This window comes from Neofelis nebulosa, chromosome 9 (assembly GCF_028018385.1).
Source record: "Neofelis nebulosa isolate mNeoNeb1 chromosome 9, mNeoNeb1.pri, whole genome shotgun sequence".
Taxonomy (NCBI): Eukaryota; Metazoa; Chordata; class Mammalia; order Carnivora; family Felidae; genus Neofelis; species Neofelis nebulosa.
This window is the reverse complement of record NC_080790.1, coordinates 122,832,854-122,855,798: the sequence shown is the minus strand read 5'-3', so window position 1 is coordinate 122,855,798 and position 22,945 is coordinate 122,832,854. Positions and strand designations below refer to the sequence as shown.

The 22,945-nt window shown below is 59.2% G+C and overlaps 2 protein-coding genes across 6 annotated transcripts; one reads left to right on the top strand and one right to left on the bottom strand.

Moving 5' to 3' along the window:
* Window positions 1–330: 330 nt before the first annotated feature.
* EMILIN3 (elastin microfibril interfacer 3) lies at window positions 331–5,368 on the top strand. Of its 2 annotated transcripts, XM_058685632.1 has the most exons (4): window positions 336–545; window positions 1,835–1,957; window positions 3,120–3,343; window positions 3,615–5,368. In XM_058685632.1, the coding sequence occupies exons 1-4, from the start codon at window positions 382–384 to the stop codon at window positions 5,366–5,368; spliced, it is 2,265 nt and encodes a 754-aa protein (XP_058541615.1). In that variant the 5' UTR covers window positions 336–381. The 2 variants fall into 2 exon arrangements, with proteins under 2 accessions (XP_058541616.1, XP_058541615.1); XM_058685633.1 differs by lacking the exon at window positions 1,835–1,957 and having other exon boundaries at window positions 331–545.
* Window positions 2,439–22,802, bottom strand: LPIN3 (lipin 3). Of its 4 annotated transcripts, XR_009249006.1 has the most exons (22): window positions 22,619–22,801; window positions 18,919–19,071; window positions 18,626–18,844; window positions 17,332–17,427; window positions 16,044–16,309; window positions 15,754–15,837; window positions 15,288–15,411; window positions 14,787–15,129; window positions 13,907–14,006; window positions 13,617–13,768; window positions 13,147–13,240; window positions 12,979–13,048; window positions 11,224–11,316; window positions 11,105–11,148; window positions 10,243–10,381; window positions 9,142–9,290; window positions 8,875–8,961; window positions 8,239–8,391; window positions 7,958–8,072; window positions 7,769–7,872; window positions 7,322–7,593; window positions 2,439–5,926 (listed from the first exon to the last, which is right to left on the bottom strand). XR_009249006.1 is itself a non-coding variant. In XM_058685631.1 (21 exons), exons 3-21 carry the CDS (start codon window positions 18,815–18,817, stop codon window positions 7,449–7,451), a joined length of 2,547 nt encoding a protein of 848 aa, XP_058541614.1. In that variant the 5' UTR covers window positions 18,818–18,844; window positions 18,919–19,071; window positions 22,619–22,802; the 3' UTR covers window positions 7,174–7,448. The 4 variants fall into 4 exon arrangements, 3 of the variants coding, with proteins under 3 accessions (XP_058541614.1, XP_058541612.1, XP_058541613.1); XM_058685631.1 differs by lacking the exon at window positions 2,439–5,926 and having other exon boundaries at window positions 7,174–7,593; window positions 15,754–15,834; window positions 22,619–22,802; XM_058685629.1 differs by lacking the exon at window positions 2,439–5,926 and having other exon boundaries at window positions 7,174–7,593.
* Between the last annotated feature and the right edge of the window lie 143 nt (window positions 22,803–22,945).

The following is a 22,945-nucleotide window of genomic DNA, read 5'->3' as shown; positions in this document are numbered from 1 at the left end:
GGGCGCGACTGCCCGCGCCCCTGCCACCCCGGGGCTGCTCCCTTCTTAACCTCTCGCTTGCAGGCGGCCCCTCGGGCGTCAGCTCGGAGCCAGGGCGGGGGGCTGGCGGCGGAGAGGGGGCCGGCGGAGGCGAGCGACGCGGCCCCAAGTTTATGCTAATCCGCGCAGAGCCCGCCTCCCGCCTCCCCTCCGCGGCCCCAGCCGCGAGCAGCGCCGGCCACTCGGCGGGACGCAGCCGCTGCGCAGCGCCAGGCGGCCGGGCCAGCGAGCTCCGGGGGCCGCGGGCGGCGGCGGCGGGACCCGGGCGGGCGAGCGGCGGGGCGGCGGGCGGACGCCGGGCGGGGGCCCCGCGCGGGGCCAGGTGGAGAGCCGCGGGCCGCGATGGGCCGCCGCCTGCCGGTGTGGCTGTGCGCCGTCGCGGCGCTGCTCTCGGGGGCGCAGGCCAAGGGCACCCCGCTCCTCGCGCGGGCCGCGCCGCCCGGTGCCCCCCGCTACAGCCTCTACACGACGGGATGGCGCCCGCGGCTGCGCCCGGGGCCGCACAAGTAAGCGCGGGCCGCGGCCGGGCGGGAAGCGGGAGGGATGGGGCCCCGGCGGCGCTCCCACCTGCCCGGACCGCGCGCGGGAGAGGGGGGCTCCGGGCTCCCGAGGCCGAGCCCCTGCCCCGGCGGGCGCCCCCACGCTCCGGGAGGCTGCGGGGCTGGCGAAGAAAAATAAGCCGAGGGGGCCTGGCGCGGCGGCTGGGACCTGGCAGTGCCCGCGGAAACCTTTCCAGCGAAGTAACATTTTCCAGCTGCGCTGTGTGCAAACTCCCGGCGCAAGCGGACCAGGTGGAGGGAGCGGAGGGAGGACGGTGGGCGCGAGGCATACGCGGGAATCCCCCACGCCCCCACCCGCGCCGCGCCCCCCTTCTCTCCCCTGCCCCGCCAGGTGGGAGATGGAGCCCAGCGCCCTGCAGCCCGCCCCCTCCGGCGGTTAGCCTGACCCCGGGCACCCCTTGGGAACCCCCAGTGTGTTTGACCACAGAACTGATGGGGGCGCCTGGGTCCCGGGCCTGTGTTGTGGCTCCAGAGGCCAATAGCAGTGCACGGATGGTTGGCTTAGCCAGGCAGCCACTCCCCACCCTTTGTAACCTGTGAGGCTGGCTCCTGCCTCACCCCTGCCTCAGCTTCTGGTCTTCAGTAGCCAGTGGCTTGGGAACTGGCCCCAGTCAGGTGAGTTAGGGGCTCTACCTGGGATGCTGGCTGAATTGTATTGTAGGAGAGTGCTCAGCCCATAGCTCAGTGGGCCTGGCACATCAGAGCCGGCTTCCTGGAGGAGGCAGTACCAGAAGTGATCAGAGACTGAGAAACCCGGAGCAAAGGCAGGGGCTAGAAACTACGAGGTGGCATGTATTTCCCCAGGAGTCAGGGAAGGAAGGAGGAGAAGTGTGGTCTCAAAGGCACAGAGGCACTAAGTTGAGATCTCAGAAGGATGGAATGCCAAGATAAGGAGTTGAGAGCCAGTGAAGGAGTTGGAGGAGGGTGAGAATACAGCAAGGCTCTTGTTGGGGAATCCAGGTAAGGAGGGCAGAGGCCAGACCACAGGAAAGGCAGCCCCTGTTTCACTACAGTGCTTACCCCAGTGACCAACCCACTGGGAAGTCTGGGATCTGACTGACCAGCAGTGGGTCCAGACCCCAGGCCAGGGCCCTGGCCTCCAGGAACAAAGAACAGAGACAGAAGGGAGATGGGAATCTAGTCCCCTGGGAAGACCTACAGATAGGGAGGGGGGTCTAGGAGCCTCAGTGGGCCTGGCTCAGGCCAGATATTGCAAGGATGCTGTTCCCTTACAGGGCCCTCTGCGCCTACGTGGTGCACAGGAACGTGACCTGTATCCTACAGGAGGGAGCAGACAGCTATGTGAAGGCTGAGTACCGGCAGTGTGGATGGGGGCCCAAGTGCCCCGGGACAGTCATGTGAGTGCACCCCCGTGCCACCCACTCGGGCCTGCTGGGCACAAGCCCCAGGCCTGCCTTCCCCCCAAGAGCAGCAGCCAGCTCCACAAGGGGCTGTACCTCCTTGGACTGCAAAGAGCCCATTACCCCAGCTCCCACACGGGCTGGCTAGGGGACGGGGGGCGGGCGGGGAGGAGACATAGGCAGGTTCAGGTTAGGGCCCACAGAGGGACCAAGGGAGGATTCCTAAAAGAGACACAGAACTAGGCAAGGAAGAAGCCGCAGAGGCAAAGAGGGTTGGAGGTGAACAGAAAAGGCAGAGGCTCACACTGACAATGGTTGATGCCAAAGCGGCCCCAGGAAGACCCAGGAAGGGCCGTGGTGACTGTAGAAAAGGAAGGCCAAGGGTGAGGGGATGGAGGCCAGGTTGCCAGGGCCTGGGCCGGACAGGCGGGGTTGTGTGAGCATATGTAGGACGGTGCACAGGTGTGATGCACAGGTCTATACTTGGAGAGGTTTAAGTGCATGTCTGAAAACAAACCCACTTGCTCCAGTGTGTCAGTGGGTAGACAGGCACGTGGCTGAGCAGGCGAGGGAGGGGCCCTGGCGAGCCCTGCCCTGCACCCCTGGGCCTTCCCTTCTGTGCTCAGAATCCAAGGTGCCATCCACCAGCCTGGGTGGCCAGAGCTGAGTTCCCAGAACAGGTTACAGAGGAGCAGACAGAACTGAGGGGACAGATGGGAGCCGAGAGCTGCCCCTGCACACTGGGAAGGGCTGTGCACCCCGGCTCCAGGGCAATACCCATCCCACCCCACTCCACGGGGGAGGGGCTGAGATTGTGCCAGAATTCTTCCAGGTATCGCCAAAGCCAGAGTGGAATTTCTCATGGCAGCATGAGCTCAAGGGGATCCAAAATGGTCTTGGGGACACTGGGGCTAAGTCCCTGCTAGTGTTCTCCCCAAGCAAACAGGATGGGATGGGACTTCACCTGCACCTGCTCCTTAACCCTTCTCTGAAGCCCTGAAAGGCCCGCCTCCACCCCAACTGCCCTGTCACCGAATACACAGAAAAGGGAGGCTTTGATGGTGGTGTAGAGGTGGGGAGATAATTAGATCTTACGCCAGGAGGCAGGAGCCTCAGCCCACAGGTACAGGGCAGCGCCCTCTCCCCCTGTCTGGCCCAGGTACCGCACAGTGCTCAGACCCAGATACAAGGTCGGCTACAAGACAGTGACGGACCTCACCTGGCGGTGCTGCCCTGGCCTCACTGGAGAAGGCTGCCCCGAGCACCTCACCGACCATGGGGCCTCCCCAGCCCAGCCAGAGCCTCAGCCCCAGATTCCCTCGGGGCAGCTGGGCCCAGGGCCCCAGCCCCCTTCTTCTAGCAGAGCGGTCCCCAGCCCCTATGGTGAGTCTGCCTGGAGGAGACCCTACCAGGTGATCAGGTTTTTTCGGAGCGGTGGGGAGGGGATTGAGCCAGGTAGGCTGAGCTCTGGCAGGGCTGGGGAGGGTGCATCTCATGCTGGGCTTGAGGGAGAGCTCCCAGAGCCCCTCCCAAAGCTGAGAGAGCTATGCCCAGTGGGAAGGTGCACTTAGAACAGAAAATCTCTCAGGTGGCCTGGCCACAGGACAAGCTGAGGGAGGCAGGCCAGCGATGCCCCTGGGGTTCTCTCTTCCAGGAAGAAAAGGTCCAGGGCTGTTTGGTGAGCGGCTAGAACGACTGGAGGGTGATGTCCAGCGCCTGGCACAAGCATATGGTACCCTCAGTGGCCTGGTGGCCAGCCATGAAGACCCCAACAGGATGACCAGTGGTCCCAGGGCTCCTGCCACCCCTGTGGGCTTCGGGATCGTCTCTGAGGGGTTTGTGAAGCCCAGAGACAGAGCTGGAGGGCCACTCACACCCCCCCTGGATGAGATCTTGAGCAAGGTGACAGAGGTGAGCAACACGCTCCGGACCAAGGTGCAGCTGCTGGACGAGGTGCACGGGCTGGCCCTGGGTCACGAGGCTCACCTACAGCGGCTGCGGGAGGCCCCTCCGTCTCCACTCACCTCCCTGACGCTTCTGGACGAGTACGTGGACCGACGGCTGCACCGACTCTGGGGGAGCCTACTGGATGGCTTCGAGCAGAAGCTGCAAGGTGTCCAGAGTTCCTGCGACCTGCGGGTGCAGGAGGTGCGGCAGCAGTGTGAGGAGGGTCAAGCAGCCAGCCAGCGGCTGCACCAGAGCCTGGATGGCCGGGAGCTGGCCCTGCGCCGGGAGCTGTCACAGCTCGGGTCGAGGCTACAGGGGCTGAGCATGGCCGGAGGGGGCGGCTGCTGCGGCCGGCTGGCTTTGATCAGCGCCCGTGTGGACAACCTCGAGAGGAATCTACAGGCTGTCACTGAGGCCCAGAGGGGCCATGGCCCCCTCACCAGGGATGAGCTGGAGCGGCTCTCTGCTGCCATGCTTGAGGGGGGTGCGGACCGGCTGCTGGAGGGCCTGGAGACCCTCAATGGGACGGAAGGCGGAGCGAGAGGCTGCTGCCTGGGGGGGGAGGAGGGGGGATGGGACGTGGGCAGCTTCAGGACCCTGCTGGAAGAGCGAGTGCAGAGCCTAGAGGAGCGCCTGGTGACGCTGGCTGGGGAGCTGAGCCATGACAGCGACCCACCGGGCAGGTCGGCCCGGCCCCGGGTGCAGACGGAGCTGGCGGTGCTGGAACAGCGGCTGGTTTCACTGGAGTCCTCGTGCACTCCCAGCACCACCTCGGCCATCCTGGACACCCTCGCGGCAGAGGTGAAGGCCTGGCAGAGCCGGAGCGAGGCCCTCCTACACCAGGTGGCCAGCCACGCAGCCCTGCTCCGGCAGCTCAACGGCACCGTGGCCGAGGTCCAGGAGCAGCTGGCAGAAGCAACGGGCAGCTCACTCCAAGGCGAGATCACCCTGCTCAAGGTCAATCTGAACTCTGTGAGCAAGTCGCTCACGGGCCTCAGCGACTCCGTCAGCCGGTACTCCGATGCCTTCCTGGAGGCCAACTCCTCCCTGGACGAGCGAGAGCGCAAGGTGGAGGCTGAGGTGCACGCCATCCAGGAACAGGTCAGCAGCCAGGGCTCTCGGCTTCAGGCCGGCCACAGGCAGGTCCTGAGCCTGCGGGGGGAGCTGGAGCGACTCAAGGCCGGCGTGGCCGATGTGGCGGGCGGGCTGAGCCGCTGCCAGCACACAGCCCAGGACCTGCGGCACGTGCTGGGCCGCTTCGACCAGAGGGTGGCGCAGGTGGAAGGTGCCTGCGGGAGGCTGGGCCTACTGGCTGCCCACAGGGAGGGCCTGTGGGGCTACGTGGACCAGCTGAATCGCACACTGGCTCAGCATGCGCAGGACATCGCCCGCCTCCGGGATGACCTCCTGTACTGCCGGGCCCAGCTGGCCGAGCAGGCGCGGCCCCGGCAAGCTGACTAGGCAGGCCAGACAGGACCCGCCCCTGGACCCCGCTGACCCTGGGGATGTCCCTCCAGAGCCCAGCCTTGCCCAGCAGTGCCTCCCAGCCCCCCCTGGCCAGCATGGATGCCACTTCAGAGGCCACAGAAGGAATAGCCTTGGTCCAGCTCCATATGACTGTCCCAGCCACCAAAATCCACACTCAGTGCTGTACCAACTGGACAATTCAACATCGTGGTCAAGGCAAGGACATCATGCCTGAAGGCCAGGGTGGACCTAATTGACCTCACAATCCAGTCTGCAAATTGTCTCTCTTCAGACACACCAGGGTCAGCACCTGTACAAAGACCCGCAGGTCTGGTCACAGACAGTGACCTGTCCACATCTCCCTTTGTCCCCAGGCCATAGCCCCCAGCCTGTGGGGGCTTCTGGTTCCCTTGTCCCCTTGGCTTCTCTCCCTTGCTGTCTGGGCTCAGTTTCTGCAGGAAGATGGTACCCACTGGCGCTGTCCTCATACCCGGCAGCTTCGTGGATACGGTTTCTGAAACCAAGGACCAGAGGTTTCCACCGGCCCTGGTCCTTCGGAGCAGAACAGAAACACAAAGACTCAGTTCTCTTTATTTCTTTTGACCCTCCCCTCAGGTGAGGGCTTAGGCAGCTGTAGATTCCCTGAGAAAAAGGACAGGGTCCAGGCTCTGTTTAGAGACCCCACCCCAATTTATCCTTTTCCTTTTCTTTCCCAAAAATGCTTCAGGGCCTCTGGTCCCCACACCCTCCCCTCCTTTCCATATGGGAGAATATCCTGCCCACCCCCCACCCGCCCAGGTTAGAGCCTCTCTTCAGAGAATAGCCCTCATATATGTCATGGCCTGAATGAGGCCAGACTCTGAACAGGAGGCCACAGGAGAGGAAGGCCTCCAAGCCCTGTTTCCAGCATCCCGGCGAAACCCCAGCCTCTCCTGGATGTTCACTAAGTGGTGAGAAATTCAGGTAGGACACCATCACGGGACAACCTGAAAACACAGTGTTCATCCAGCCTGCAGAGTTCCCAGAGACCCTGATGCCCATCTCTGCTGAGGTTCCTGGCCTCAGTTCCCCCACAGCAGCCCAGGGCTTTCTGTGCTGTGTTGCAGGGCAGGTCCCTATAGCCCTGCCTTCTGGTTTCTTCCTTCCACTGTGGTGCTGTTTGGGGGGGGGGGGGGGGCGGGCAGGCCTGGATTAAAGCTTTTAACCCATCTAAAGGTATTTTCTTCCCCAAGGACAGCAGGCTGGAAGGCTGCACTGCTGGGGAGCCAGCCCCACTTCCTAAAGTTCCTCATCCCCGTACAAGCTTGCTCGGCAGCTCTGTGGGCACTGAGTTGACCAGCAAAGTCTAGGGAGGGTTGGCAGGTCACTGCCATTGGCCCTGGCAGGTTTGGGGGCTGTGTCCTTAGGGGAGGTACTCAGGGGAACAAGGGCAGCAGCTGGGTACGGGCCAGGCCAAGTGGGAGTCACACTCCCTCAGCCCTCAAACTGCCTGGGAATCCTCGTTCCTTGATGTCTGAGCATCCTGGCTTGGGGTGTGCTGAGATACCGGCGTGCCAGGGAGAGTAGGGAGGTCTGGCTCAAGAGCTGTGGGAAGGGGCCGGGGTTATGGAGGAATCGGGCTTCAGAGGGTATGATCCATGCTGTGCAGACGGTACTCAACCCCTCCCCACTGCTGCCGCCAGCCATTTCCGTGCCTACAGGTCTCAAGCCTCCTGGGACCTCCCTCTTCTCCCTGTCCTATCAGGAGTTGGGACAACATACCAGGGTGACAGGGACAGAGATGTCAAGGGCATGGAGAATCCTGTGAGGGCCCGGGTGACAGTCATTTAATTGCTACAGGCCAGGGCTGTGCTGAGGCCTGGAGCAGCTGCCCCCCACCTCCTGCAGCTCAGCTGGCAAAGGCAGGAGACAGGACAGGGAGGGGGGGGGGTCTCTGTGGCTACTAACCAGCCTTCAGCCCCCTCCTCCCGTTCAGTGGACTGGCCCCGTGGTACCCAGCTTTCAGTGTCCCGATCCCTGGGACACCCACTCCCTGGAACACCTGGCCAGGGAGGAGGGGGTAGCCGGGGCAGGGTCAGGCCAGGGCATCAAAGTCCACAGCAACCAGGGGCTTCCGCCAGTAGCAGAAGTTGCTGTATTCAGGGTGGGCCAGGTCTGTGCTGGGGCCACGGGCCACGGGCGGGAAGAGGAGCTCGACCACCTCGCCGAGCCGTTCGTACCTGTGGGCAGAACAGGGTCAGCGCCGAGAGCCTGAGCTGCCACCAGGCCCCAGCCCCCATCATATCGGGCAAACACTGCATCCTGCCTGGGAGCCCTGGGTGGAACCGGGGCCCAGGGAGAAGCTAGGGAATGGGGACTTGCGGCATGGGGGTGCATGGCAGGGTTTGGCCTCACGTGGATTTGTGGTTCTTCATGAGCTCCTGGATGAGCTCTCCCCGGGGGTTGACTGTGAAGATTCGAGATGTAGGTAGGCCCACCTGCCGGTAGGCGATGACATCCTGTGGGGGACAAAGGAGGGGCCTGTGGGCTGGGAGATAAGATAGGGAGAAGGTGGCCATGCCCCTGGGGAGGTGACACACTCACGTTGGGCCTGTTCCCAAAGGCAGCATAGAAGGGCTGTCCGTGGGGCAGGAACAGCTGCTGGATATCACTCAGGCAGGTGATTTTGAACACCTCTGGTTTCTTCTCAATCACCTCCCTGGGGCAGCCAGGGCCATGAGCAGGAAGGGGAGCCAAGGCAGGGCAGCAATCGGAGGATGGCAGGGTCAGGTGCCGCGAGGTCTGACTCAACCGACGCCCGAGACTGCCCCCCACCCCCCCACCCCGACAAGAGCCTGTGGGCTTGTGTCCTATAGGGTGGTTACCTGTGGAGGGCGGAGAAGAGGCTGCTGGGAGACAGCAGAAGGGGGCCCTCAGGGAGGCCGCAGCCCCGCTCGCTCACCCACTGCAGGTAGCCCTTGGTGAGGCCCGCCATGCCGATAGCCCGTGCCGAGCAGTACAGGAACTTGTACCCATTTCTGGGGTGGGGGACAGGAGGGGCACAGAGTCGTCAGAGACCAGCCATTCCCTGCCCCACCCTCTTGGCTTCGGCCAGCTCAGCTCAACCCCGGGGCTCTGGCCTTCAGACCCAGAGGCCTTTGTAGGGAGGGGACTTAGGAAGAACAGCTGACAGAGGTGGCCTCAGCTGCTGTCCCACATAGGAGGGGCACGGACGGCATCCTGAGGCCCAGGTGGAGTGGGATGAACAAAGGTTTGAGCAAGTCTGTAGGCTTCTCTACAGCACAAAGACCAGCAGTTAGACTCAGACGCCAGGAGACCGGTCTTTCACAGGAGAATGGGAGGCCAGCCAGTAGGTTGCCGTGCTCCAGGTACATGCCTGGGGCTTATTCTCTCATGGGCCCTCCTGGTCCCCAAGCCTGGCTTCCTGGGGCAAAGGCCATAGTGGCCTAAGACATCCTGTCATTCCCTCCCTAGGGCCCTTCCCCAGCCCAGGCACTCACAGGTGGATTTTGTGGTAGAGACTGGTGATGCCCTGGTGTGTCCAGTCTTTCCCTAGCTGGGGCAGAATGTGACCCAGAGCGTCCGACCTAGAGCCACAGAAGAAGGGTCACTCCGAGGCAGCCCCATGTAGCCCTCGTGTGCCACAGCCCCCAGTGCCCAGGATGGTGCACTGCAGGTAGAGGGCCTTTCTTGATGTCCCCCTTCCCCCGGCACAGAGGAGGCCAGTCCCAGGCCCTCCCTCTCTCCCCTGGCCAACCAGGCCTCACTTGGTAATGGTCCCATCGATGTCCGAGATGACCACCTTGTCGTCCCATTTCCACAGGTAGATGGTGGCCCTGCAGCGGCAGGTGCCCTGGTACTGGGTGGTCACACTGAAGACCACATCATTGGCACCTTCTTGCAGGTTCAGGCGCCGCTGGGGCCGGGCAAAGGGAGGAAGCTGTGATGTGCCCCAGCCTGGTGTGTCCCCTTTCCCCACCCCAAACCGTGCCCTGTGAACCCCACGGGCCTCTCATGCTCCTCTTCCTCCCAGCTCAGAGAACCTGCCTGAATTCATCAGAGACAGCCACATGCACACACGTGCACACGGGCAGAGGGTAACCTTGGGCAGTTAGGCGGTACGAGGGTGCTGGTTGGGGTCTGCACCGGCAGGCACGGGAGCCCTAACCTCCCTTCCTGCCCCTTTAGGATGAAGCTCACAGACAAAGCAGGTTTCTCAGGTCAGCCCTAAGGCTGACATTGCTCCTGGTGGGGAGATACCCCACTCCATAGAAGGGACCTCCTGGGGATCCTCACAGGTACTTGTGACATCCCCCCAAAGAGAGATCTAGCCCTGTGCTTGGTCCCTAGGGCAGCTCTCAGCCATAGCCGGTGACCAAGGCTATTGGGCCCTGGCTGACCCCAAGGTGGGTGTCACACAGGGGTACCACACAGATGGTAGCTGCTCTGTACCAGGTTGGCCCTCCTGGGCCCCTCCCTGACAGAGCCACACTCAGGGGCCAGTTACTGAGCTCAAAGACAGGACTCAGGGGCAGGGACTGCCAAAATCTGAGGGGCTGTCATCAGCCTTCGATTCCTTCAGAGTGGCCTCTAAGAGAGACCCACAACCCACCACAGGTAGATATTTTAAGATGACATAGAGAACACTTTTCCAATGAGGGCATCCAGCAAAGACATGGGTTGGCACATGAAGAAGTGAGCCCCCTGACCCTGAAGGTATTCAAGCAGAGGCTCTTAGGGAGGCCTCTAAGGCCTCCCTTAGAGGGTGGATTCTCTAAGAGGATGGATTCTGGGCTTTTAAATTCCTTGGAGCCTAATTATCTCAGCCCCACCCACCCCCACCTGGACACACCAACGCGCCCACTCACGATCTGGCTGGAGGAGAGGCGGAGGGACTTCCTGTAGGTAGGAGGGTAGGCTGGAGGCGAGGGTGGCAGGGAAGGGACCTCGAGGATCACAGGGCTCTCTGGGGCGTCATCCTCACTACTCGGCACATCAGTCTTCGCCCTGCAGGCAGCCCGGCTCTCAGGCCTCTGTCCTCCACCAAGGTCCTGCACTCCCAGCAGATGCTTACCCCTTGGCCCAGGCCACAAGGAACCTGGGCCTTGTCGCTGCCCCTCCAGAGACCACTCAGGGGATCAGAAACCTCTCCTTCTAGGTGCCACCCATTTGGAGAGGGGTAGCAGAATTAAGGGTGCAGGTCGGCAGTATATGCCCAGAAAGGGGTCAGGGCTCCTGGCCCTTAGTGCATGGCCAAGCTAGCCTTGGAGATGTTTACCTGAAAGACCCAGGTGTGTGTCTTAGAGTTTATTCCCAATCCCACCTGCTTTGGCTTCAGCAGACCCGCCCCTGGTCATCACTCATACCCAAGCTGAGGCGTTGTGGTCACTTGTGAAGAAGACAAGGTCAGCCGGCCCCTGGCAAAGAGGGGAAGGCCCCACCCCTCCCACCCTTCCTTAAGACGGTAATCCTTGTCTGGGCCAGGAGTCTGGGCACCCATTCCAGCTCCACTGGTACCCAGCTGTGGAACTTTTGGTGCAGCTCTAGGCCTCAGTTTTCCCATGTGTGAAATGGGGCTATTTCTCAAGAAAAAGAAAGGGTGTAGAAGCGACTGGGTAATGACAAACAACCATCACTGGCGGAGGGCTGCTGGCGCCACCGCTGCCCCCACAGGGATCGTCCCCAGGCTCAGCTCCAGCTGCAGAGTGCCAGCTAAGAGATCCAACTCACCCCTGCTGCTCCCTGGCTGTGCTTTTCTCCGCCTGGGCACTGCGCTGTGGGAAGAACATACATCTAGTAAACCCTGCCTCCACCCTGTGCCGACCACCCCCTTGGCCATGATCACTCACCTCCTCAGCCGGGAAGTCCCTGCGTCGCCAGGAAAACCACCACCGTCCACCTTTCCGGGGCATCTTCTCCTTCTCCAGTTTGTCCACAGTGCTCTGTGGGCAGATAAAGGCCATGGCATTTTTTTTCCTGCACCACCAAACCTACTTTTCATTGCCCTTGGGGCCCCCATGAACCCAGAGTCTAGGGCTGACCCTAGAGCAAGGTGCTGTCAACATCTGGAGGCTGTGGAAGCATCCTCACCTCCATCCTTGGCTTCCAAACAGTGACTCATGTACCTGAGCACAGGAGACCAAGGGCCATTCCTGCCAATCCCCACTCTACTCCAGCCCTGACCCCCTAGCTTCTTGCCCAGGCTTGGCCTGGCCTCCAGATCCTATGGGCCAGTACTGCTACTAGAGTAGCTGAAGGCAGTGCTTTGACATTTCTCAGGATCTAGTACTCTCTGCATGATGCCACCAAGTGACAGCTGGAAGAACAATCCATAGCCAGTACTCCCCTCAACCTCCAAGACCAACATAGGCAACCCCAAAGGTCAGTGACTCTATCCCATGGATGGCCCCCCTCTCTGTGTTACCACGATTGTCTGGTGGGAGAACATGACCTTGGGAAGATGCTCATTAGATGTGTGCTAGGTAGCCCCAGGGAGAGGCCAGGAGAGCCAGGGCCAAGACCCTCCCAGGAGACTTATCAGCTTCCTACAAACAGAATGGTGAACCCAGGTCAGGAGGACATGACCTGGAGGTGGGCCAGCCAGGGTACCCCCTTGAGCTGGAAACAGACTGGGGTTGTCTCCCAGAGGCCTCAGGTGGTGGGTCTGTCTGAGGACAGTGAGGAGAACCAAGCAGGAGAGTGGCCCTCCTCCTTCCCATAGGCTCTGGTCCTAGCTCAGACCCAGAGCCAGCCAAAGGGTGGAGCCGAGTGTCACGAAAGGGAGGCACCTGCTGTCAACATCTGGTTAGTGATGTTCTCGGGCAACTCTAACTGATCTGGGAACCATGGGCCAGATTAGGGCAGGGCCCTGTACTACTCCCAGTGGCATAGGAGAGGCAGGGGCAGGTCAGAGAGTGGAAGTTCTGGGAGGGACTGAAGAGACTGGGTTCCTTCCCACCTCTGAGCATCACCACATGCTGTTCCCCTCCCCTCGTCTGCTTACAGATTACTCATCCTTCAGATCTCTACCCAGGAGGCACTCACTCAGCAAACTCCCACTTTAGCCTCTCAAAGCACCCCAGCCTCACTCCCAATACTCACGGTTGAATTTTACATTCATCTGGCTGAGTCTTTGACTACTGTCTTTCTGGGAGGGCATGACTGGCTCCGGCCTGTGCCTGGCACACAGTACGTGCTCAAAAAACGCGCAGAGTAGGTGCTCAACAAATGTATGCCAATAAAGCAAGCAAGTGCCCACAGTCCAGCCTGGAGACATTGCCAGGGCAAGGTAAGGAGTGGGCCCTCTGTCTGCCAAGCCTCATCTCTTAGATCTAAAAGCCTCCTGTTGAAGGTTATCATCCCCCTCTGGTTTGCCCTGAGCTCCTTTGGAGTAAAGTGTCCCCTTGCCAGGATTCAGCCATGCCAGGAAGCCAGGGAAGGGTGGGGCTCTGTCCACACGTCATGGGGTGAGGCTTCGGGGGACTCGGTATCCCCTCTCAGAGTGGTCTTGTAGCCGGTCAGCCCCAGACCCATGTCTGCCCACTGTCCGCTTCTTGGCCATAATCCTCTACCCTCAGCAGGCCCACTGGTGCCCTAACCATTACCTTGGGCAAGTTCTTCTGGAAGGCTTGCAGGGAGAGGATCATGGGGGCAGCTACAGCCCAGTTATAATGTCTGGAGAGACAGAAGGAGGAGTCAGGGCTGCAGCAGCCACAGGGTGGTGGTGGGCAGGGGGGCTCCAGGGTTGCCAGGGTCTCAGCCTTGGTACTCACTTCTCATTGATTTTTACCACCAGGTTCGGGTGCTCAAGGAGGCCAGGGTTTTGGACGAGGTCCTCGTAGGAGACTATGTGCTGGTTGAATTTCTCTGGGCACAGAGGCAGAGAGTAAGGAATGAGGCTGACACATTTGAACGGGACCATCAGGCCTCCTGCATTTTGGGTGTGATACTTAGCAGGGCTTCTCCCTACCTGTGGTTTTTGCATCTGCTGTGCCCACCCCAGGTATTTGCCATCCTGGATTCACAGGATAAGTCACAGCTTAGCCTTAAGTGTTTGCTTCACAGGGTCTTGGGAACGCCCCACCCTCGCTGGCCGCATGGGGCTCCACAGGGCAGAGAACAGCAAGGCCTCAGCCTAGCATCACACCATGGCTGCCTGCTACTCTGGGGGCCTCCCTGTCCTCCCCCGTCCCCTGGGCTCAGTGCCAATCCTTGGAAGGGTTCAGGCCATGGTCAGACCTACCCCGGGAGATGTCCCGGCTGTCAGCTAGTCCACCACAGAGGGAAAGCACTATCATGTCCAAAGTGGGTTCTGGCTCCTGTTCAGGGTTGGGGTCCCCCAAAGGCTTCTGGCTGTTGGGTTCACTCCACCTTCTGGGCCCCAGTCCACAGTCACTGGGGGCAAAGAAGCCAATAGTGATGTAAATACAAGGAGGCTGTGAGGAGGGGCCCACCCCTCCAGGCCCTTGCTGGCCAACCCCTGGGCTCATGGGCCCCAATCCCAAGACACCCTGGAACCCAGAACGCAGGCACCTCTGGGGGAAGTAAAGGGCTGCATTCTCAGAATCCAGAGAGGGCAAGTCGTCCAGATAGATGTCACTGGGGCCCAGGTGCTGGCTTCTCTTCACAGAGCCTGAGGGCAGAGGGGACACCTATAGACTTGACATGTGCTTAGTAGCATGAGCAATGTGTGTCCCCTGGTCTCTGAACGCCCTAAAGCAGCGCCGTCTGGTAGGACTTTTGGGGATGATAGAAATGTCTCGCGTCTACGGGTCCAATACGGTAACTGCTAGCCACATCCCTGTATTAGCACACTGAAAATGTGGTGTGACAGAGAAACGGAATTTTAAATGCGATTTAATTGTAATTAAATTTTACAGAGCCATAGATAGCCAGCAACTACTGATCTGGCGGTGAGTCCTAGTGCCTTCCCACGCTTGTAGGATAAACCCCAGCTCCTGCGCCAAGGATCCAGCATCTGCTCCTTCCTTCCCCACCCCCGCCTTGCTCAAGACATACCAGCTGCCTCCGTTCCTGGCCTCCCACTTCATGGCCTTGACACATGCTCTTTCCTCTGCCTAGAATTCTCTTCCCTTGATCCTTATTTGGCTGGGTCTTTATTGTTGGAGTCTCCGCTCACACATCACCCACTCAGAGAGGCCTTCCCCAACCACATGATTTAAACAGCCTCTGTCCCAACCAATGATTCTGTCCTGCGTCACCCATGACGTGCTCTTCCTGTTCACGCATGCTTTGTCTATCTGCCTCGCTGGGCTGTGAGCCCATGAGCGCTGGTGCCAAGCACAGTGCCTGGCACACAGTAGGTGCTCAAAACATGCTTGAAGTACCAGAGTCCAGCCAGTGGGTAACATGAGGCCAGGAAAAGCCTGGGAGAGGTCCAGCCATTACTCACCTTTCCTGCTAGAGACCCCCTCGGGCTGCCTGGTGGGAAGTGGGCCCTCCAGGGCGGCCCAGCTCCATGATTTTGAGGGTGGAGGGAGGCCTGGATCCCTTCGGCTCTGAGTCTCGGTTTTCTTTCTCTCAGGGGTGGGGAGAGGGGGACCCACCAGAGCAGGAGGCTCCGTGTCAGTAGGAGGAAGGTCAGCACCAGCCCCTGTCTGCAGGATTAGGGGCCCCGAAGGGTCCACACCAGCCACAGGAGCAGAGGGGGTGCCGGGCTCTCCCTGAAGAGGTGGAGCTGCCCTGACACCACCATCAGCGATCTTCGAGCACTCGGGCCATTCTGCTTTGGCCACCTTCAATCAAACAAACGGGGGCGGGGGGTGTAAACCAGTGCAGGCCCGGCCTCCCACACCCCAAAAGGCCTTGAGGGTCCCGGGTATCAGTCATTCCACTTCTGACCCACAGGGACCGCAGAAAGGCAGGCTCGGGAGGCTGACGCGGAGGAACTCACCTTGGGCAGCCTCCCCCAGGCCCACTGTATGTGGGACTCAGCTCGCAGGGGGCTGGGCTCAGGGGTCCGCAGCTCCAGCTCTGAGTCGCTCTTTGGGGATGTCATTAGCACACCCGGCAAGAGGCTGCCAGAAACAAGAACTTAGAGACCCTCGAGCCAGCCTACCGCCCACCGCTGCCCACCCAGCCTGGGGAAAAAAAAATATTTGTGATACGTATTCATGCCTATGTTTGGATCCAGAATGTACAAATATATGAAAAACTCCTACAAACCAACAATAATGAGGCAGTCTAGTAAAAAAAAAAAAAATGGGCAAAGACTTGAATAAAGGCTTAACAAAGGAAATTCAGAAATGGCTGATGAACACATTCAATGTGTTCTATATCATTCATTAGGAAAATGTAAATGAAAGCCACTCTAAGACCTTGGCCTTGAGTCCCTGCCTGCAGGCCTCCTGGACTCTCACCTGGCCTGGGGGCACCACTCGCCATCAGAGTAGGGGTAGAAGTCTTTGGCTTGCGGTGAGGACTCCCCTTCGGATTTGACACTGCTGAGGGGTCACAAGGAAATAAATGGTCACTGATAAGGACAGGGTACCCACGGAAGGGCATGGGAGCCTGGGTGTCAGGGGTTTGGGGAGGTAAAGCCCAGAGAAATCAAGGCCCTTGCCCAGGGTCACACAGCATCAGCAAAGGGAAAGGTGCCTGAACCCTGGTTGGTATCCCCACACCCTTGGCCACCCTGGTCCCCACACACCCTGGGGGCTCCGGCCTTGGCTTTTCCAGTAGAGACAGTTCACTCTCAGCGCCTGTCTCCAGCTCCTCAGAACTGGAATTGGCTGCCACCGTGTCCTCCTTCCGCCTGGGTTTCCTCCTCCGACGCCTCTTCTTCCGCCCCGTGGAGGCCACCCCCTCAATGATGGCTTCAGGCTCACTGTCTGTGCTCAGCTGGGAGTCTGAGGGGAACCCAGACAGGCCCCCACAAGGGATGGGTGATGTGCATAGGCGGGGAGGTACGTGTTCCTGTGGAGCAGACCAGGGGCTATAGCCTGGGGGGCCACCCTCACCACTCAATCATTCTGAGCCCTGCCTGAGTCCCAAGGCCCTGGAGTGAGCTCATTTGGGGTCAGGAAAACAGGCATGGAGGCTGGCCAGAGGCAGCAGCAGCAAGGCCTTGCAAACACCACTGGCATCCGAGCTCCCTGACAGAGACAGAGAGCAGCCCCAATCCCAGGGGCTGCATGTACCCCAGAAGTTCATGGCGGGCCAGGTGCTACATGAACCACACTGTCCAGCTAGAAACCTGGACACTGGCTACTCATTCTCTGACCACACCTGCTTTCCCTTTAAGACTCAGCCAGGCATCACCTCCTCCAGGAAGTTTACCCTGACTACCCCCAGCCCCTGTTCCAACTCCCTTCATTATAATGACCATGTAGTTCCATCATCTGTTGTTTATACATCTGTCTCCTAGGCTAGTCTGGGAAGCTTCTTTGGAGACAGGGATCACCCCTCATCCGAGTCCAATGCACAGTGTCCGGCATAGAGTAGGGGCTCAGTTGAAGTTTGTGAAGCTCAAACTGTTTAAACACCTCCGCTGGCTTGTGTTGGGCTCTGTCCCCCTTCTGCAAACACGCCTCTGCTCAGCTCTCACCCACACACTTCTATGTTCTAACTGCATCGAGCCAGCACCAGATCCAGAACCACGCATCTCATGCTCACCAGCCCCCCAGCCAGTTCCTCAGCACTCCCTTCCTTTCCAAGCTTCCCTGGGAAGCCCTCCTTTCCACCCTCCAGGGGCCCAGCTCAGGTGTCCTCTTCTGAGAAACCTCCCCCAACTTTCCCCGGGAAGGAAATCAACCCTTGCTGCCCCCCTCCCAATTCTACCAAGGCTCCAACAGCATGCCTCGAGTGCCAGCCCTAACCAGTCCCCCTGCATCAGGCTCTTGCTGCTGGGGTATTCCCAGGGGTGGGGTCGGTGACCGGTCCCAAGGGCCCAGCCAGAGGGGGCACTAGTGAAGGTGCAGGTGCCACGAGGCACTTACATCATCGCTCTCCAGCTCCTGGACAAAGAAGGCCTCCCCGCTGTCTCCCAGCTTCATGTGCAAGTCCACGGGCTCCCCGTTGATCTCAATGTCTACCTGTAACGAGGCATGATAGCACACATTGTCCCTTACCCCCACCTTCTAGTCTACTGTCCTGCCTGCCTCCATGGAGCACTGCACTCGCTGGAACTTCAGCCCCACCCCACCCCAGACCCTGGCTGCTCCCCACCCTGAGGGTCTCGGCTCAAGTTCCCCTTCTCAGAGAGGCTGTGCTGAACGCTCCATGCCCCTCCCCCACCATTTCCCCGTTCTCTGGGCTTTGTTGCACATATAACCGTCTCAGTATTCTTGTGTCTGCCGTGGTTTCTAACTCTTCTCTCTGCCACACCCCATTAGAACAAGACATGACCCATCCTGTCGCTGCTGCTGCTGTTTCCCCAACCCCCAGGATAGTGCCAGAGCACTTGCTGACTACATACATGTACCATAGTCCGAATGACCATTTTCTAAGCGCCGAATGGAGAGTTTTATCGGGCCTCTCCCATTTAACCTTCCAGCAACCCTGTGCAGTAGCTCCTATCACTACCCCTACATTATAGATGAGGAAACTGAGCCTCAGGGGTGTTAAGTAATATACTGGGAAGTGGCCGAGGGAGGCTGTCTGTGAGCCAGGAAGGCTGAGTCCACAACCCAAGCTCTTAACCACCTCGCTACCTACTGTCCCCTACAAGCTTACACTTTTCTGTTAGGATTCTGGCAAGTCCCCAGTGGCTCCAATGCAAAAGGGATTTGGACCCCCCAAACCTCTTTTCATATTCCCAACCTCAGTGCTAACTAAAAATCTGTCACGTTCGCCAGGGCCCAGAGAAGACAGCACAGCTTTCCTAAGAGAGAGAAGCTAACCTTTGAGTGCCACCCTCGACAGTGTCATCAGCTCCTATGTCATGCTCCAAAATCACCCCTCCAGCAGCAGGTAGAGCAGAGTGTGTTCATTTGCACGGGTGAAAAGACTTACCAAGAAAACCACGTAAGTTCTCAGTGAGCTAGAGCCAGGTGTGATGGCCCCAGTACCAGGGACTGCCCCGCTGTGCTACCTCCACAGGAAAACGGGAACCCTCTTGGACCCAAATCCCCAGACTGACCCAAAACTTTCAAAGAAAATGCGAAAGAACAGAAGCTTGTCCCGTGGACAGATCCCCACCTGAGGGAGGCCTCGGTCCTCTCCTGGGGCCGCAGTGTCTGTCCTGGCTTTAAGAGCCCACCCTACAGTGGCCCCTGGCCGGCCAGCACTCACCACCTTCTCTCGCGACCGCAGGACACCCAGCTTGCCGAACCGCACATGGAAGGGCGAACATCGGAAGGAGCCGTCCACCTGCTTCACCACCAGCACATCGATGCCACCACTCAGTGTGGCCGGGTTCAGGCCCCGGTATATCTCCTTCACTGTCCCAAACACCGTCTCTGCCAGCTGCCCCACGTAGTTCATGGCTGGTGCTGGCAAAGGGAGGGGGTGCTGGGGCAAAGGTCAGGTCCACCTCCCTCCGCAGGGAGTCTCTGCAGCCTGACCCCCCAGGTCCCCAGACTTACAGTGCGTTGCCCTCGGAGTGCCTTTGCAGATGGGCAACAGTTGTGGGACGGGAGGTATGTCTGTAAGTGTGGGCTCTAGTCCTGGCTTGCCCACCACCTGCTTGTGAGACCCTTGGGCAGCTGCCTTCCTTCTCCAAGTGCCAATCTCCACATCTGTCAAATGAGAGCACCAGGTAAGGCGATCTGGGGAGGACTTGCGTCTCGAAATGCCATGAGTAATGATAATGACCATGGTCTTCAGTGGTAGGGCTCATTTCAACTTCACAACAACCTGCGAGGCTGGCCAAGCGGGTGTCATTACTGCTGTTTACAGACAAGCCACCTGAGGCTCAGAGGTGGAGTGATTTGCCCAGGACCTCACAACTAGTAAGGAGAGGAGCCAGGACTCAAACCCAGGCCTGTTTGGCTGCAGAACCCTCAGTGTGAACCACTGGGTTGGCCCAACTGTGGGAATAGGGGGAGGCAGCCTCATGATATATCAGGCCCAGGGCCCTGCTGGGTAATGGGTGACAGCCCTAAAGACTGATACCTTCCCAGGAAGTAAGGAGGAGAGAGTCTTTGTTCTTCCATCTGGGAAATGGGTTCATCTGTCTTGCTGCCTCCTGGTCTTAGGAGTTGGAAGGGGCCTTGCTGGGTCATCAGGGCTGACTTGTGGAGAACCAGGGGTAGGGTACAGCAGGTACCTAAGGCTCTGCCCAGCTCTATTCCTGGGGTCAGAGGCTTGAAGGAGGGCATCCCCTATAGCTGGGGGTAGAGTAAGCTCTCGGTTTATGGCCTCAAATACCAAACTCCTTCCCAGTTTCCCTGGAATGGGTCCACGGTCTGATCCCAGTGTCTCTAGGCCATAGGTATCAAGCCTGACCCCCATTTCTGAGACCCTCATTCAGCTGGTCAGGCCCTGAGACCCATATTCAGGCCTTGGGCTCGTCCCTGAACCCATCAAAGCTGCCCCTCCTTCCCCCAGCCAGACCGGTCCCTCCAGCTTTCCCACACCAGGCAGAGCTGGGTAAGCCAGAAGCAGAAGGCTGTGGCAGCCGTGGAGAAGAGCCAGGGCCATAATGAGAGCTGCTTCCACGCTGGCATGGTGCCCGCCCTGCCAGCATCAGCTCATTGCCCTTTCCCTGCTGGCCAGGTCAGTGGCCTAGTGCCTCTCTGGCTGCCAGGATCCAGGCCATCCCACCTCCACAGGGCACTCCCATCTCTCAGACCCTGCATCAGAACCCCTGGCAGATGACCCGCCACGCAAGACCACTCCTCAAAGAAGTTAAGTGACTTATCCAAACTCTATTCAGCTAACAGCCCATAGATGGGGGGAAGGGAGTAATGCTTTGTGTCCTGGTTTCCTGACTCCATACCATGGTTCCTTCCACTCCACAGTCCTCAAACCACAGCCACAGCTGTCTGCAGGGGGTGCAGCCCTGCCCCAGCCCACCTCTGCACAACCCTGCAATGCCTTGCCACTCAAAATGTGGCTCATGGCCCAACAGCGTCACCATCACCTGGGGGGTGGGGTGCTTGTTAGAAACACAGAGCTTCACAAACATAAGATACAATTGGAATTGCTAAAATGAAAACCTGGGACAAAATGAAGATTTTTGATCCCAAAAACGGCACTCAAATTTAATAAATATTTTATCTGCAAAGCACCTACTATGTGCTAGGTGAAAATTCCCACTTTGGTTCCTCCCTACCACATCAAATTCTGTGAATAAAAGGTCTAGGAAGACAGACAAGGACAGACATGTGATGGGCAGGGCTCTAGGCCACTGTGCCCAAGAAAAGCAGAGAAGACTTCAGAAGTTTCCAGGAATAAGGCAGCAAGCATGGGAGGGGCAGACTAGGAGTGGGGGCAAAGGTCTGCCCAGGTGGAGGCTCAGGCCTGAGCTATCTGTCCTGCTAGGGGCAAAGGAGCTGGGCTGGAGAAATAATGATAGGTCCAGCTTACCTATCACAGAGTTTCTCAACTTCAGCACGACTGCCATTAGGGGCTGAATAATTCTTTGCTTTGGGGGGATTGTAGGATGTTTAGCAACACTCCTGGTCTCTACCCACAGATACTAGTATCACCCCACCTCCAGTTGTGACAACCGAATTGTCTCCAAACATTGTCACACGTCCTCTGGGGAACAGAATTGCCCCTGGTAGAGAGCCACTGATGTAGGAGAAAGAGCTTAATAGCAGAAATGGCACCCAAGGGGCACTGGGTCCTACTCTGATCCTGCCACAGGGTATCCTCACGCAAGTGACTTGCTAGCCTGTTTCCCCTTTATGAAACAAGGCCTCAATTTTTCAAACCCTTCTCAGCCAACAATTCATTCCTCCCACTGTCCACACCCCCCCCCCACACACAGATGCCCCCCGCATTTGTCTGCTCAGTATCTGGGGGGACTCCTGTGAGCCAAGCCCTACACCCATCTCTGAAGGCATCTCCGTTCCCCCAGGACCCAGCTCTGCCTCCTTGGTCTTCTCCATATGAAGAGCTCTGCTCAGCTCCCTTATACCTCCCTTCACCCCAAACTAGTATGTCTATAATCAAACACTTCACTTCCCCCCGGGGACCCAGGCCAGCTGAATTCCTCTCAGGACTTATGCTAGTCCGTTCCTCCCGAGCCCTCTGAATTCTATTCCCCAATCTCCTGCTCCTCCTGCTGTCCTTGGTCAAGGCTTTACTACCAGATGCCCAGATCCTGGGTGGCAACAGGGCGTTGTGGGTAAGGTACCAGACTGTTTGGGTTCTAATTCCCTCCCTGACATTTACTAGCTGCGACCTTAGGCAAATCACTTCACTTCTCCGAGCTTTGGTTTCAGCCTCTGAAATGGGCATAAGGGATGTGTGAGTAATTAATGAGATAATTCAGGTAAAGCACTAGCATGCAATAAATGCCCATATGTGTCACCTATCAACAGTAGTATCTTTTCTGGCATCATGACAGCCCCAGTCACCAGGCTGGTCCTTAGGGCACACTACAGGTCAGACTCCAATGCCCTGCCCTGCCCATCCTTGAGAGGTTAGACTTCTTTGCATAGCATTCGAGGCCCTGAATGTTGGTGGCCCACCAATTGCAAAGTGAGCAGGTGGGCTCTGGGCAGGCTTCGCAGGATGCCCAAGCTTCAGAGTCCACTCTGGGAACACCTACAGGCCTCCCAGGCCAGCACACAACTCCACCACAGGGAAGCCAGAACAAACTGCCCTGGGGCTGAGCTCTCGGCCTTTCTAGACTCCCAGATTTGGGAAGGGTTGGGAGACAGCTCTTCACCCAGGACCAGAAGAAGCAGAAGGATAAGTGTTCCTATAGTCCTAGAAGGGAGAAAGCTGCACCCCGGGATCCCCAACAGCCTTCACAGCTACGCCAGCTGACTCGCCCAGTCTGCAGGCACGGGACACTCAGTACCAGAGAGGGTGGGCGATCTCCCCAAGGTCACACAGTCAGGCTGGGGTGGAGCTGCGCCAGCCTCCTCTGAGAGGTTTTGGCATCTTATCTCCTGATCCCACATTCTGGATGTCCGGGGTCCCGCAACGGCTGGGCCAGGGAGACAGACGAAGTGAGAGCGGCTCCTCCACGCCTGAGCTACCCTCTGAAGACTGGAGATGGACTCAGGCCCGCGGACAGGAAGGAACGAGGGTCAGATGGCAGGACAGAAGGGCGGGGCAGGGCAGGGGGGGGGGGGTACTTCTTCTCAGGCCGGGGTCAGGCCCTACCTGGGGAGCTGCCCACTGGACCTCCGGGACCCCGAACCGCAGTCTCTGCCCGAGTGCACAGGGTAAGTGTCTTCGGCCCCGCACTCAGTTGGAGCTTCCGTCTCCTCTAGGACCGGGTGAGATCCCGGCTCCGCCCCTTCCACGAGCCAAGGCCAGTGTCTGCAGGCCCCAGTCCGTCCAGGCTCCACCCCGCAAAAAGACCCCGCCTCCGCCCAGTCCCCACGCCCAAGGGCGTCCTTTCACCTATAGAGGCTGGGCGGGCCGGACTTCAGGCCCCGCCCCGCGCAGGCTCCACCCCGGCTCCGCCCCGCTCCCTAAAGCGGCTGG

What these genes read in the sequence shown, in the direction of transcription:
- EMILIN3 (XM_058685632.1), top strand. Translation starts at nt 382, where the DNA reads ATGGGCCGCCGCCTGCCGGTGTGGCTGTGCGCCGTCGCGGCGCTGCTC. An exon ending in CTGCGCCCGGGGCCGCACAA is followed by an intron (nt 546 to 1,834) that starts GTAAGCGCGGGC and finishes GTTCCCTTACAG; the next exon opens with GGCCCTCTGCGCCTACGTGG. An exon ending in AGCGGTCCCCAGCCCCTATG is followed by an intron (nt 3,344 to 3,614) that starts GTGAGTCTGCCT and finishes TCTCTCTTCCAG; the next exon opens with GAAGAAAAGGTCCAGGGCTG.
- LPIN3 (XM_058685629.1), bottom strand. Translation starts at nt 18,817, where the DNA reads ATGAACTACGTGGGGCAGCTGGCAGAGACGGTGTTTGGGACAGTGAAG. An exon ending in TGCGGTCGCGAGAGAAGGTG is followed by an intron (nt 17,428 to 18,625) that starts GTGAGTGCTGGC and finishes GCCTCGTTACAG; the next exon opens with GTAGACATTGAGATCAACGG. An exon ending in CCTTTGGGAACAGGCCCAAC is followed by an intron (nt 7,873 to 7,957) that starts GTGAGTGTGTCA and finishes TGTCCCCCACAG; the next exon opens with GATGTCATCGCCTACCGGCA.